Raw genomic sequence first — 13,191 nt, 5'->3', positions numbered from 1 at the left:
TTCCCCATTCTTTTAAGGCGGTCTGTTTTTTTGGTGTTGCAACCTCCTTACTAGGCTCCATTAGTTACTAGCCATTTGCTATACTGTTTTTCACAGTTCCCTGGAGCAAACTTATCACATAGTCTGATTCAGTTAAATTCAGGCAAGGGTGGTTTGGTGAGCCAGTCTGAAGTTTCTTATTTTTAAGTTGTTCTTATTTTACTTACTTATTTGAAAGGCAGCATGAGAGGGAGGGAGGTGGAAAGAGAAAATCTTGCATCCCCTGCTTCTTGCCCAAAGAACTACAAGGAACTCTATCTGAATCTCCCAAATGGGTGGCAGGGGCTCAAGTACTTGAGCCATCGATCACTGTATCCCAGGCACATTAACAGGGAGCTGAATCAGAACTGGAGCAACTCAGGTTGAATCTGTGCTCATATGAGATATAGGTGATACTTAACCCACTGTACCATAACACTTGGTCCTAACATTAGGTTTTACAACTCTAAAGCCATGGAATGGGCATTTGTTGCAGCAGACCAGAAATTTCCTGTGATGCCCACATCCCACATTGGAGAACCCAGCTTGGCATCTAGGCTCTGTTCCCATTCCAGCTTCCTGCTTGTACACAGGATATGATGCAGCAGATAATAACAAGAGCAGTTGCATCCCTGCTACCCACATTGGAGACCTGGATTAAACTGGCACCTGGATTCAGCATATCTGTCATTAGGTGTTGGAGAAATTTGGAGCAGGAACCAACAATTGAGAAACTTCTGTGTGTCTATACATCTTTCTGTGTCTTTCTACCTTTTCTTTATCGTTTTTAATGATTGATTTAGTTGGAAGGCAGAGTGACAGAGAGGGAGGGAGATCTTCTGGTAGCTAGGTCATTCCCCAAATGGCCACAGAGGCTAGGACTGGGCCAGACTGAAACCAGGAAGTCGGAATTCCGTCCTGGTTGGTGACAGGTGCCTAAGGATTTGAGCCATAGTCTTCTGATATCTTCCCAGGCACATTAGCAAGGAGCTGCTTCTGAAGCATAGTAGACAGGGATCAACCCCTTGCTCTAGTATCTGGTGCCGGAATAGCCAACTAAGGTTTTTCTTTCCCCATTGGTTGCCTCTTTGGAAGTTCTCTCTAATGAGTTAGCTTACCTGTAGGTTAGTTGTTTTTTGTTTATTTGGCTGCTTGATTGTTTTTTTTGTTTGTTTGTTTGTTTTATTTTCCTTTTCGGGAGGAACTGTTGTTTTGGTGAATATACTTAGGTTGGGACTTCCCCACATTCTGTTTCAAATAAGTCAGTTCCTTTTCGACAGCTTTACAACTTCTATTTTCTTGGGAACTGCTCCTCTCACTAGGAGAATCTCTGAGCCACTGTGCTTTGGCTTGCCTCTCATTGTGGAATCTGCCCGATGAGTAAACTGTGGTTGAAGTGGTCCAGGCACCAGTATTCTTTGCCTGCTGCAGCTGGGATGGAACCTCTGCTCTCTGACGGTTGGGGGAGGAGTGGAGCCCTGAACCCTTGGCCACACTAAGCAGGAAGGAGCTGGTTATGGTTCAGGCGCCACAGACACTTGCAATTCTAGTTAAGGTTGAGTATCCCACCAAAAATAACTGTTTGATACTTCTTGTATGCCATTAGGACAGTTTCCAGGAGCTCAAAGTGCTGGATTTTTTAAAACGGTTTTTGCTAACTTTGCCCATTTTGCTGCTGCACAAGTCAACTCACCCTCGTAGTAAAACTCATCTAACTATTTTCAACTAACCAAAATATCATTTATTAATTTAAAAAAAACCAACTATTCTTTTTTTAAAAAATGATGTATTTTATGTTTATTGCAAAGTCAGGTATACATAGAAGAGGAAAGGCAAAGTAGAAGGTCTTCCGTCCAGTGATTCACTCCCCAAGTAACTGCAACACCCGGTGCTACGCTGATCCGAAGCCAGGAGCCAGGAGCTCCTCTGGGTCTCCCACATGGGTGCAGGATCCCAAGGTTTTGGGCCGTCCTCGACTGCCTTCCCAGGCCACAAGCAGGGAGCTGGATGGGAAGCGGAGCTGCTGGGATTAGAACCGGTGCCCATATGGAATCCCAGTGCATTCAAGGCGAGGACTTTAGCTGCTAGGCCATTGCACTGGGCCCACAACCATTCCTTAATATCTTCAAATGTACTGTTGTTCAGATTTCCTCAGTTGTTTTGTTACTGTTTTTCAGTTTGAATGACAGGCATTCATTGCAGTGTTTGGGTATGTCTCTTGAATGTTAGTGTCTAAGTTCTTTTTGTTTTTCCTATCATTTTATTCATTTTATTTGTTTATTTACAGATTTGTTTATTTACAGAGTTTTCCATAATCTAGATTTTACTGTTTTATATCCCTGTGGTATCATTTTATCCCCTCTTTGTTATTTCCTGTAAATTACTAATGAGATCTAAGGGCTTGATCAGATCTTTTATGGTTTTTTGTTTGTGTTTTTGCTTGTGGTCGATGAGTACTCCCTAGATGATATTATGCATTTTCATCAGAAGGAACTTAATACCACTTTATGTTGTTGTTGGAGGGCATTGATAATCATTCTCAGATCTGTTTAGTAAGTGTGTCCAAGTACTTGGATCTCTGCCAGTGGGTGGGGACAGAGCAATCTTCTGAAAATTCTATAACCTTACTGTTGATGAAGCAGTGCAAGGCCTCAGACCATTCCATTCTGGCAAAAAACTATTCTGGTAAGCACTGTAGAAATGCACAGGGTCACAGCAAACGTAAGCTTGCTGGAGGCTTGCTGTGCACTTCACATCCTAATGAGGGCCACCAATAAATAAGTAACAAACATAGTCATTTAAAATTTTTGTAATGTTACGTATTTACAGGGTGGAATGAGAGAGTAGGGAGTTGTCATGAGTGGGTAGTCAAGGTAAACCTCTTTGAAGAGATGACATTTGATCTCAGATTTCTTCTAAATCCTAAAAGATGAGCATGATCACATTTGAAAACAGGTGGAGCGAGAGCATTCAGGCAGTGGGAAAGTTAGGATACAATGTGGTGTAGTGCTTAAGGAACAAGGAGAATGGAATGAAATAAGGAGAAATGTGGGAGTCATCCGTCTAACAGGTCTGTTTGAGAGTACAGGGTAAGTTGGAGCTGTTGGTGTTGTGGTATAGCCAGTAGAGCTGCCACCTATGACACCAGCATCCCATAAAAATACCAGTGAGTCCTGGCTGCTCCACTTCCAACCCAGCTCTCTGCTAATGTCCTGGAAAGAACAGCAGAAGATGACCTAAGTGCTTGGGCCTCTGCCATCCAAATGGGATACCCAAAAAACAGGTTTCCAGCTCCTGGCTTTAGCCTGGCCCAGCCTCAGCCATTGCGGCTATTGGGGAGTGAACCAGTGGAAAAAAGATTTCTCTCTCCCTGTCTGCTTCCCTCCTCCCCATTCTGCCACCCCACTGTGGTTTGTGTGTGTGTGTGTGTGTCTTCCTTTTTGTAACTCTGACTTTCAAATAAATAAATGGATCTTTAAAAAATTAAAACTATAGTGGGAAGCAGTTGGAGGATTTTAAATAGGGCTATGGTCCAAGTTGATATTTAACAGATATCACTTTGGTTTCTTTGTGCAGGATAGTTATAAGAGGAGACCTGCCTAGAAGCAGGGACATCAATTAGGAGGTTATGGCTGGAATCCAGACAGGGGATATCAGTAGTGATTTGTAAACTAATGGCAGCAGTGTAGATGAATAGAAAAAAATTGAGATGAGGTATACTGCAGAAGTTGAATAGACAGGACTTACTGAGGATGACTTGATTCAGAGTGGGAATGAGAGGAAGTCTTTTTTTAAGGATTTTTGGACAGAGGGGAAATTGAGAACCAAGTTATGTTTGGACCCAGTTAAGTTTGAGATACGTGCTAGATATTCACGAAGAAATGTAGGGCCCGGCGCGATGGCGCAGTGGTTAAGGTCCTCGCCTTGCACGCCCGGGATCCCATATGGGCGCCAGTTCTAATCCCATCGGCCCCGCTTCCCATCCAGCTCCCTGCCTGTGGCCCGGGAAAGCCCAAAGCCTTGCGACCCTGCGCCCGCGTGGAAGAGGCTCCTGGCTTGGACTGGCATAGCATCGGCCGTTGCGCTCACTTGGGGAGTGAATCATTGGACGGAAGATCTTTCTCTCTGTCTCTCCTCTCTGTATATCCGCCTTTCCAATAAAAATAAAATAAATCTTTTAAAAAAAAGAAGAAGAAATGTGAATAGTTTGAAGATAGGAGCTTTAATCTCAGGAGAGAAGTTAAAACTAGAGAAATAAATATAACATGGAATTCATCAGCATACAGTATATCACTTTGCTGAGGTTGTATCTTGGAATAATTGCCAGACAGGTAGCAATCATAATATAATTATCATTTGCTATTTGAATTCACAGACAGATTGGTGGGAACCAAACTTTGCAGATGAATGTCAGCAGCCTGAAGAGAAAATCTGGTGACACTATTAGAACAGTTTTCTAACTCTCAAATGCAGAGAACTATATACATTATTGATGTTTCCTGGAACAGGAGCCAAAAGTGTGGTTCTCCTCTGGTATCCACAGGACATTGATTTCATGTCCTGCCCTCCCCATACCCAAATCCGCAAATACACAATTTCCTTACATAAAATCTCTTAGTCCCAGTGGACGTTTGGCATGATAGTTGAAGTGCTGCATCTCATCAGAGCATCTGGGCTCCAAGTTGTAGCTCTGCCTCCAGCTACAGCTTCCTACAGCTGATGCTTCTGTACTTCGTTGGGTTTCTGCCACCCATGTGGGAGACCCAGATTGAATTCTGGACTCCTAGCTTTGGCCTGCCCTACCCCGTGTTTACAGAGTGAAGAGCAAATGGAAGATCTTTGTCATTCTTTGTCTCTAGTTTTCAAATAAAATAAAAAATGTGTACTGAATACAAAATGGCATAGTATTTGCATATAACCTACGCACATCTTGTACACAAGAGATCTTCAAAGAGCTCATGGAAAATGCATACCGTAATAAAATTGTGCATGGATTTCAAAGGTTTCTGTACCAAAATAAGATAATTTTTAATTCCTGTTATCTCCACAAACTTTTTGAAATAACTTTTTATAGATATTCCTTGACTTGTGATGGAGTAATATTCTGATCAAACTCATTTGAAAATAAAGAACAGTGCTCGCTTCAGCAGCACATATACTAAAATTGGAATGAAAGTAAAAAACAAACATCAATTGAACCATCATGAATTGGCATCTGTCTGTACTTCAGATCATCTCCAGATGATTTGTAATATCTAATCCAATTGCTATTCTGTATTTAGGGAATAATAGGAAGTGATAAGGCTGGGGCAGCCTGAAGCCAGGAACTCAATCCATGTCTCCCATTTGGATGGGCTATCACCTTGAGGCCCATCCCCTTTTACTCTCCAGGGCACACAATAGCAGGAAGCTGGAATGGAGAATAGAACCAAGGCTCTTACTTTGGCACTCCGGTGTGTGATGCAGTATCCTAAACAGGTGATGAACTACTGTGTGAAATGCTTGACTCTGTTTCTAGAATTTTTTCCATATGTATATGATCTGATTGAATCTGAGTGTAGAACCTGGAGATACAGAGGGCCAACTGTAGTTAACCTCACGTAGTTTGGGACCATAGCAGCAGTAAACTTTTGATTAAGAAATGCTGCACCTGGATTGGCCTGATGGCTCAACTGGCTAATCTTCCACCTACAAGTGTTGGTTTGTGTCCTGACTGTTCTGCTTCTGGTCCAGCTACCTGTTTGTAACCTGGGAAGGTAGCAGAGGATGGCTCAATGTCTTGAGACCATGCACCTACATAGGAGACCCCAAAGTATTTCCCGGCTCCTGGCTTCAAATCCGCTCAGCTCCAGCTGTTATGGCCATCTGGGGAGGGAATCAGTGGATGGAAAATTTTTATCTCTTCGTATCTATAAATCTACTTTCCAATAAAAATAAGTCCTTAAAAAATCTGCAATAAATGCTGCATCAGGGCCCAGTGCCATGGCCTGTCACCTAAAGTCTTCGTCTTGCATGAGCCAGGATCCCATTTGGGCACCTGTTCCAATCCTGGTGGCCCCGCTTTCCATCCTGCTCTCTGCTTGTGGCCTAGGAAAGCAGTCAAGGAAGGCCCAAGGCTTGGGGACCCTGTTCCCAAGTGGGAGACCGGGATTAGAACCCAGTGCCCATATGGGATCCCGTCACTTTCAAGGCGAGGACCTTAACCACTAGGGTACTGCTCCAGGCCCTGTCTCTGCTTCTCAAAGAAACTGAAAGTAAATAATCTTTTAAAATTATTTAAAGCAACTTTTCCAAATGCTATAAGTAAATTTGTTTTTTATTTTAACTGATGTGTAAAATTATACATGTTTATATAATGCCATGGGATGTTTTGATACATGTATATACTGTGTAATGTTTGAAGCAGGGTAAGAGTAGTTATCTCCAAGCATTTATCATTTCTGTTGGACAAAATCATTCAGATCCCCTCTTTCAGCTTTTTGTTTTTGTCACCCATTGTGCAACACTACACCAGAGCTTCTTTTCCTGCATCTAACCATAGCTTGGCATCTATTTAAAATTTTAAAAATCTTTAAAACTATTTATTTTTAGAAATAATAAGTTCAGAAAAGCAAATTTACAGATGGAAAGAGAAATTGAAAGATCTTCTATCCACTGTTTCACTCTCCAAATGGCCGTATGGCCAAAGCTAAGCTGTTCTTAAGGCAGGAGCTAGGAGACCCTACCAGGTCTCCCACATGGGTGCAGGGTCCGAAGGCTTTGGGCCATTCTCTACTGCTTTTCCAGGCCACAGGCAAGTAGCAGGATTGGAAGAAGAGCGGCCAGGACATAAACCAGTGCTCATGTGGGATGCCAGTGCTTGCAACCAGAGAATTAGCCAGTTGAGCCATCATGGCAGCCTCTAAAATAAAACTTCTGAATGTTAAAAAGGATGGTGTTGTATGTGGTTTAATAGGCAATTTTATTCCTCTTGTGGGGGTGGGGTATTTGTATTGGGAAAAGCAGATTTACACAGAGAAAGAGAGACAAAAAGGAAGATCTTCATCCACAGGTTCACTCCCCAAATGGTCACAATGACTGAAGCCGGACTGATCCGAAACCAGGAGCCAGGAGCTTCTTCTGGGTCTCCCAAATGGGTGCAGGGTCCCAAGGGTTTGGGCCGTCCTTGACTGCTTTCCCTGGCCACAGGCAGGTAGCTGCAGGGGAAGTGGAGCAGCTGAGACATGGACCGGTGCCTACATGGAATCCCAGTGCCTAGAGGTAGATTAGCAAATTGTGCCATCATATTATTTCCAGCAGTTTTCTTTTACTGAGATTTTGAAAGTGGTGTGTCATAGAATGGGAAGATTTTAGATTCAGTGAAATATGGTAGGTGATAGTTTAAACTGGGAAATAGATGAATAAACAATTGGCGTTTTATAGAGTCTACTGTGTGTATGCATAGTGTGCCTCACAAGCTTTGTGCTCTTCTTCAAGGCTCAGTTCGAGGATCACATTCCTCTGAAAAAGCTTTCTGTAATATCCTCCATCTCTGACCACAGTGCCTGACTACACAATCAAAAACTAAGAACGTTGATTGGCTAAATGTTGCTTTATCCACTGTGATTGTTATTTCCTCTTTATTTATGCTTCTAAGGAGTTTTGTGATGAATGTCTGTACAGATAACATCTAGGAGTGATAGTAGCAAATGAATCAAACAGTAAAGAACCATCTTAATTTGCTTGTGGTGTTTACTAACCAAATATAACCCATGTCTCTTCCCACTCTCGCCCCCCCCCCCCCCCGCTTTTTTAAAGGATTCCCCAGAAAACAAGACCATAAAGTTGAGCTCCATTCAGGTAAACAAATTTACTCTCTTTATGATCAGGCATTTAAAATAGCTTAATTTAATCAAGGAAATTTATACATTTTCTTTTTTCCCGAAAGCCGAAGTCTGTTTCCACCACAAACTGAAAGAACTGTACATCTCCTGAATTCATTCCAGTGACTTTATGTCAATTTATTGGCATGGCCTCTCTTTTTCTTCAAGGCTATAACTCTTCGTAGTTTAACTCTAGCTGTTGTGACCATGCATTTTCTAAGTTTGTAATATATGTGTAAGTTTGCATATATATGAAGTAATGAGACTAATTTAGCAAAGTTTTACAAATTGTCTGAGAATTACACAAACTCCTGTGCACATATTTATTATAGGTGGGACTATATTTATGTCTTCTCTATTACATATTTTAGATGTTAACTTGTTAGAGTGTTGAAATAATGGCAAATTTTCATTCATTCATTCATTTCACAGTAGGTTGTTTAGTTGGACAGCTAAGTTTTTTTTGCCAGGATATTAAAGAGATATTTAGGCATTTAGACATTGAGATCCTTTCATTGAGTACTAGACGTTGAGTACTTTCTAGTTTGAATGTTAATGACTGAGCTCCAATTATGAACTGGGGCCTTCAGGTGTTGCTAAAGAAAGAAGAGGAAGTAAAAAATAACTGGCAAACTATTTGAGAAATAATTTTCCATTTTCTGTGCCTACAGGGAAAGAAATGGAACTTGTATGTGGACTATTTATTATCAGAGGAGTTTCAAGGCTTGAAACTTTTCATGCAAAGTTGTATTCGTCGTTCTTCTATCTCCTGATCAGACAGCACAAACTGTGATGATCAAAGTTAAGTGATGTTGACGTAAACAACATTCCAGACTGCATTGCTTCTTCATTGCTAGAGTGACCAAGTAGCTCAGCCTGAGTTTCTGTATTTACTTCCTAACAGCCTGCCTTCCTCAGTGAGTACTCAGGCAGGCTTTCTTTCTGGAGAGGAAAGCCTGGATATCACCAACTTATATTTCAAGACTTAGCTTTCTAGCCTGCCAATGAAAAATGGCCTATTCATCATCAGGCTCTGCCTTCCGCCACATAAAGAGGTGCATCTGTTTTGTGTTATGGTTTTTCACATCTCTGTGCTACAAGGTGCACCAATGGAAGGGAGTGGGTCTTGCACAGTGGCATTTAATCCATGCTTGCACATATACACACACACATATACATACGAATACACATACACATACATATACACATATACACATAAACACACGTAGACTGCTTGTCTGCCTCTGTGAAACCTCTGGGGTTTACTTTTTTTTTTTAACAGCAGCACTAGCACCAAGTTAGCAAAGCACAATATGTATGATTCTAAGAGCCCTAGTCGGTTGGTGACTTTCAAAGCCATCACTGTTAGCAGTTTGATAAGAAAAGGAATGGAAAATACTGTGGGCTAAGGAAGGCATTTCTGTCTATGTCAGTTTGACTTTATGAAACTGCACTATTTTGTTTGTGTGTATATGTGTTTATATACACATATATATGCAGTTGTGTTTAGGCCTAAATAAGTTAATTACAACTTTCAGAGTAATTCTGAAGCCTTTTAAAAATTTTACAATAGACAAAGTCTTGTGGAAATTTTATAAAATTTTACCTCAGTGCTACTGAACAAATCCTCCTTTTAATAAAGTTAATGTCATTTAAAAGCTATTATGCTTAATTTTTCTCTTTTAATTTTTATATTTTGAAAATCTTTACATAGTAAATTAGGGTAAAAAGGTTCAAGGGCTACAGGAAAGTGGGTAAGACTAGTATTTTTTCCATATTGTTTCCTTCATGTTTAAAGGGGGGTATTAAGGAAGAAGGCCCACCCAATTTCCCACCCTCCCCAGGTCCCGGATGTAGGGCATGCTCTGAGGTTCTTGCTCAAGTGGTTTTGATATTGCCACAGTTATGAATCGCTGCCAATCTTGCCACTCCAAGCACTATGAGGTACTTGAAGAATCCACTGATTGACATAGTCCATCATAGCTGAGATGGTTGGTTGACTTGTTCTGTCTTCTCTCTTTCCTTGGTTAGGGTTCTGAGTCCAGCATTTTGATTGGGGAGATCTCCAAAGAAACTTTATCTGAGGTGTGCTCAAACCAGATTCTTGTATGTGCTAGCAACTACAGGGCCCAGCACGGTCCATCACCCCTATCAGCTGGTGGTTGCAGTTGCTGGGTTGGTTCTGTTTTCACTCCCGACTTCCACTGGAACCAGTCCAGTCTGGTTCTGCCCAGCACATACTCGGCCCTCGCATAAACCAGTGGGAGCTGCAGCCTAGTTGGAGCGACCCGCAATAACCCCCACCAGGCCCGCCCCCTACCCTGGTTTGCCAGTATGTGTAGCAGTAATCCAGTCTGTCCCACACCCCGTTCCACCCCAGCCGCTGTCCTAGTTTTATGCCCTCCCGTGGAAGTGGTAACCCAAGAGGGATGAGTCCACTATTTCCCTCCCAGGCCTCTCCCACTCCCAGATTATGCACTATCCAGATAGTTCTGTGGTTTGACTTGACAGAACTAGCCCCCAGTGCCAGCTTCTTGCTGCTGATGCTGTGGCTAAGCCCAAACAACCCTCACCCACTCTAATTTTGTTTGCACCAGTAGGAATAATCAGCCCGGCCTAACTTTTCCCTGATCTAGTCCACATGAGGCGCACAGGTGTTGTAGCCCTGCCTAGTCTGGTCTGCCCCCATTCCAGCCCATGCTCTCCTGCAGGAGTAGCTGTCCAGCAAAGGAACCCTCCCTTATTCTCCTGCTGGCTCTGCCCCATCCCTTCCTGGTTCTCACACTTGCTGGTTGGGCACTTTGGGCACATCCGGTACAGGCAACCTCACCTTGACATTCCATATTGTGCACTAGTCTTTGTTGCGACCGAACCTGGCTCGACCCACACTGTTCTGGTGCTTGGATTTGCCAGTGGATGACGTGGACAGATTCAGCCTGGTCCACCCTCGACCCATGCCAGATGTATGCCAGTGGGTAACTTTCCATGGCCTGTTCTGGGCTGTTTCCTATCATGTTTCTTGCGCTTACCTGCCGGGTCTGTGTCCTGCTAGAGGAGTTGCCCAGGCTCCTCCATCAGAACCTCTCCCAGTGCCAGGTTTCACTCTTACCAGTTGGTCCATGAGCCAGCCCTACTCAGTCCACCTCCTGTCATAGCAGGAACAGTGGCTTTTCCTGACTGGCCTTCAACCCAAACTGGTCCTTGCTGTTGTATGTTTCAGCCCAGCCATAGTTTGTCCATACCCACCTATGGCTCACACATGGCTCAGTAGTGGTTTGAGACCTTGCCTAGTCTATCGCACATCTATCCCGGTCCTCCAGGACACCAGAGGGTGTTGGGGTCTGGCCCGGTTCGGTGCATCCAATCCCAGTCCACACTTCTTATGCTTAATTTTTCTTAAGTGCATACCTTGTGATTCTTTTTTTCCCTAGTAAAACAAAATCATAAAGTCTATTATTTGGGTAGTGTTCAGACAAAAAAAAATCTTACTCATCCATTCATTCATTTATTTTAAAGATTTATTTTTATTTGAAAGGCACAGTTACAGAGAGAGAGGAGAGACAGATTTTCCATCTGTTGCTTCACTCCCCAAATGGCTGCAATGGCCAGAGCCGAGCCAATTCAAAGCAAGCAACCAGGAGCTTCTTTCAGTTCTCCCGCATGGGTGCAGGGACCCAAGGGCTTAAACCATCCTCTGCTGCTTTCCCAGGCTATAAGCAAGGAGCTGGACCAGAAATGGATCAGCAGGGACTTGAGCGGCATCCATATGGGTTGCTGGCTCTGCAGGCAGTCTTAGCTTATTGTGCCATGATGCTGACCCCCATTCATCTATTGATTTGGTAAATTTTTACTGAGTTTGTTATTGTTTTTGTTTTTTACTGTGTGCCGGTTATTCCTCAGTAGGCTGTTTATACTGTTATGACCAATAAAAAGTATCTACATTATGGAGTTTAAGTCTCAATGGAGAAAATGGAAAAGAACAAGAAGTCAGGAAATTTATCAGTAAGGAAGATAGAAGAATGTGAGAAGAGCTAATACTTAAAGTGGTTAGGAGGGGCCTGTCTGAGGAGGTGATGTAGGCAATAAGCATATGGAACCTTGTATGGCAATAGGCATAGGAACCTTGTGACTGTTTCAGAAAAGAGTGCTTTGGAAAGAATATGAACTAAAATGTCCTAGAATGTTAACTTTCTTGGCATGTGTGAGAAATTGCAGTGAGGATGATAGGTTACAGCATAGAAAAGAACAGTAAGAAATGAACTAGAGGAGAAAGCCAGAAATAAATTTGTGACCTGTCCTTATATCCTGGCATGGATATGTAAATGGAAAGCCACTAGGGAGATTGGGAAGGGGAATGGCATGCTTTGACTTAGCTGTATGATATATGGAGCTGCTGTATGAGGGTTTAGCTGAGAAAGAGTTAAGGGGACAAACACAGTGACCACTTAGGTTATCACAGAGGGCCAGCTGTGTGCAAGATGAGGAAGGGGTAGTTAGATATTGGATTCAGGCTCTGTTAAAGATTTATTAATGTGGACCCAGCATGGTAGCCTAGTGGCTAACGTCCTCACCTTGCACACTCTGGGGTCCCATATGGGCGCCGGTTCTAATCCCGGCAGCTCCACTTCCCATCCATCTCCCTGCTTGTGGCTTGGGAAAGCAGTCGAGGATGGCCCAAAGCCCTTGGGACCCTGCACCCGTGTGGGATGCCAGCACTGCAAACCAAGGCTTAATGCATGCATCACAGGGCAATTCTCACAAAACTAGACTTTAATAAGTAAAATAATTGCTTCTCCTTCAGATTTCTTGAATGCGGAAAAGGCTATTGTTGTCCATTAGATTTTCTTTAAACAATGCTTTTCTGTTACTCACTCATATGATCATTCTTTTTGGATGTGATATCCAATATCACAGAGCAGAAGGGAGTGTTTCATTCCTTTTTCCAAATATTCTATGCCATCCAATTATGATATGATCTTCACAAGACTTGCTCCGGCTCCTCTCTCTCTCATTTTTGCATTTCTGTGCGGGGACTCATCCCCATTTTGAAAAGTGTGCATTTGGGAAGCCGATCTAGTCACAAAGACTAATTGTCAGGACAAAGGAAAAAGCCTTAATTTGCTTGAAGGGGCCACTGGTCTTTTTCTCCTAGTGATGAGCCAGGAGAGCTTTATCCTAATTACGTTAGGATCCTACTCCACGTCCCCGGTTTCCTTGTCAGTATTTAGGCTTGTTTTCTTTCTGAAGCATGTGCTGGAGTTTGGGTGATAGAACCAGATAATGTCTTATAAAACTAGGCACTCACTATTCT

At 42.8% G+C, this 13,191-nt stretch overlaps 1 protein-coding gene across 3 annotated transcripts in view; it reads left to right on the top strand.

The window, feature by feature from the left end:
• CENPI (centromere protein I) overlaps positions 1-9,538 on the top strand; it is a 64,228-nt gene extending 54,690 nt beyond the window's left edge. For all 3 annotated transcript variants that reach the window (XM_040999840.1, XM_040999839.1, XM_040999841.1), the window contains 2 exons: positions 7,816-7,857; positions 8,552-9,538. In XM_040999840.1, the coding sequence (XP_040855774.1) occupies positions 7,816-7,857; positions 8,552-8,653 (144 nt within the window). In that variant the 3' untranslated portion in view covers positions 8,654-9,538. The remainder of the gene's footprint in view (positions 1-7,815; positions 7,858-8,551) is intronic.
• The last annotated feature ends 3,653 nt before the right edge of the window (positions 9,539-13,191 follow it).

Source organism: Ochotona curzoniae, unplaced genomic scaffold, assembly GCF_017591425.1.
Source record: "Ochotona curzoniae isolate NIBS_2020 unplaced genomic scaffold, NIBS_Ocur_1.0 scaffold_1852, whole genome shotgun sequence".
In the NCBI taxonomy this organism is placed as follows: Eukaryota; Metazoa; Chordata; class Mammalia; order Lagomorpha; family Ochotonidae; genus Ochotona; species Ochotona curzoniae.
Note: the sequence above shows the minus strand (reverse complement) of the source record. Positions and strands in the feature narration are given on the sequence as shown.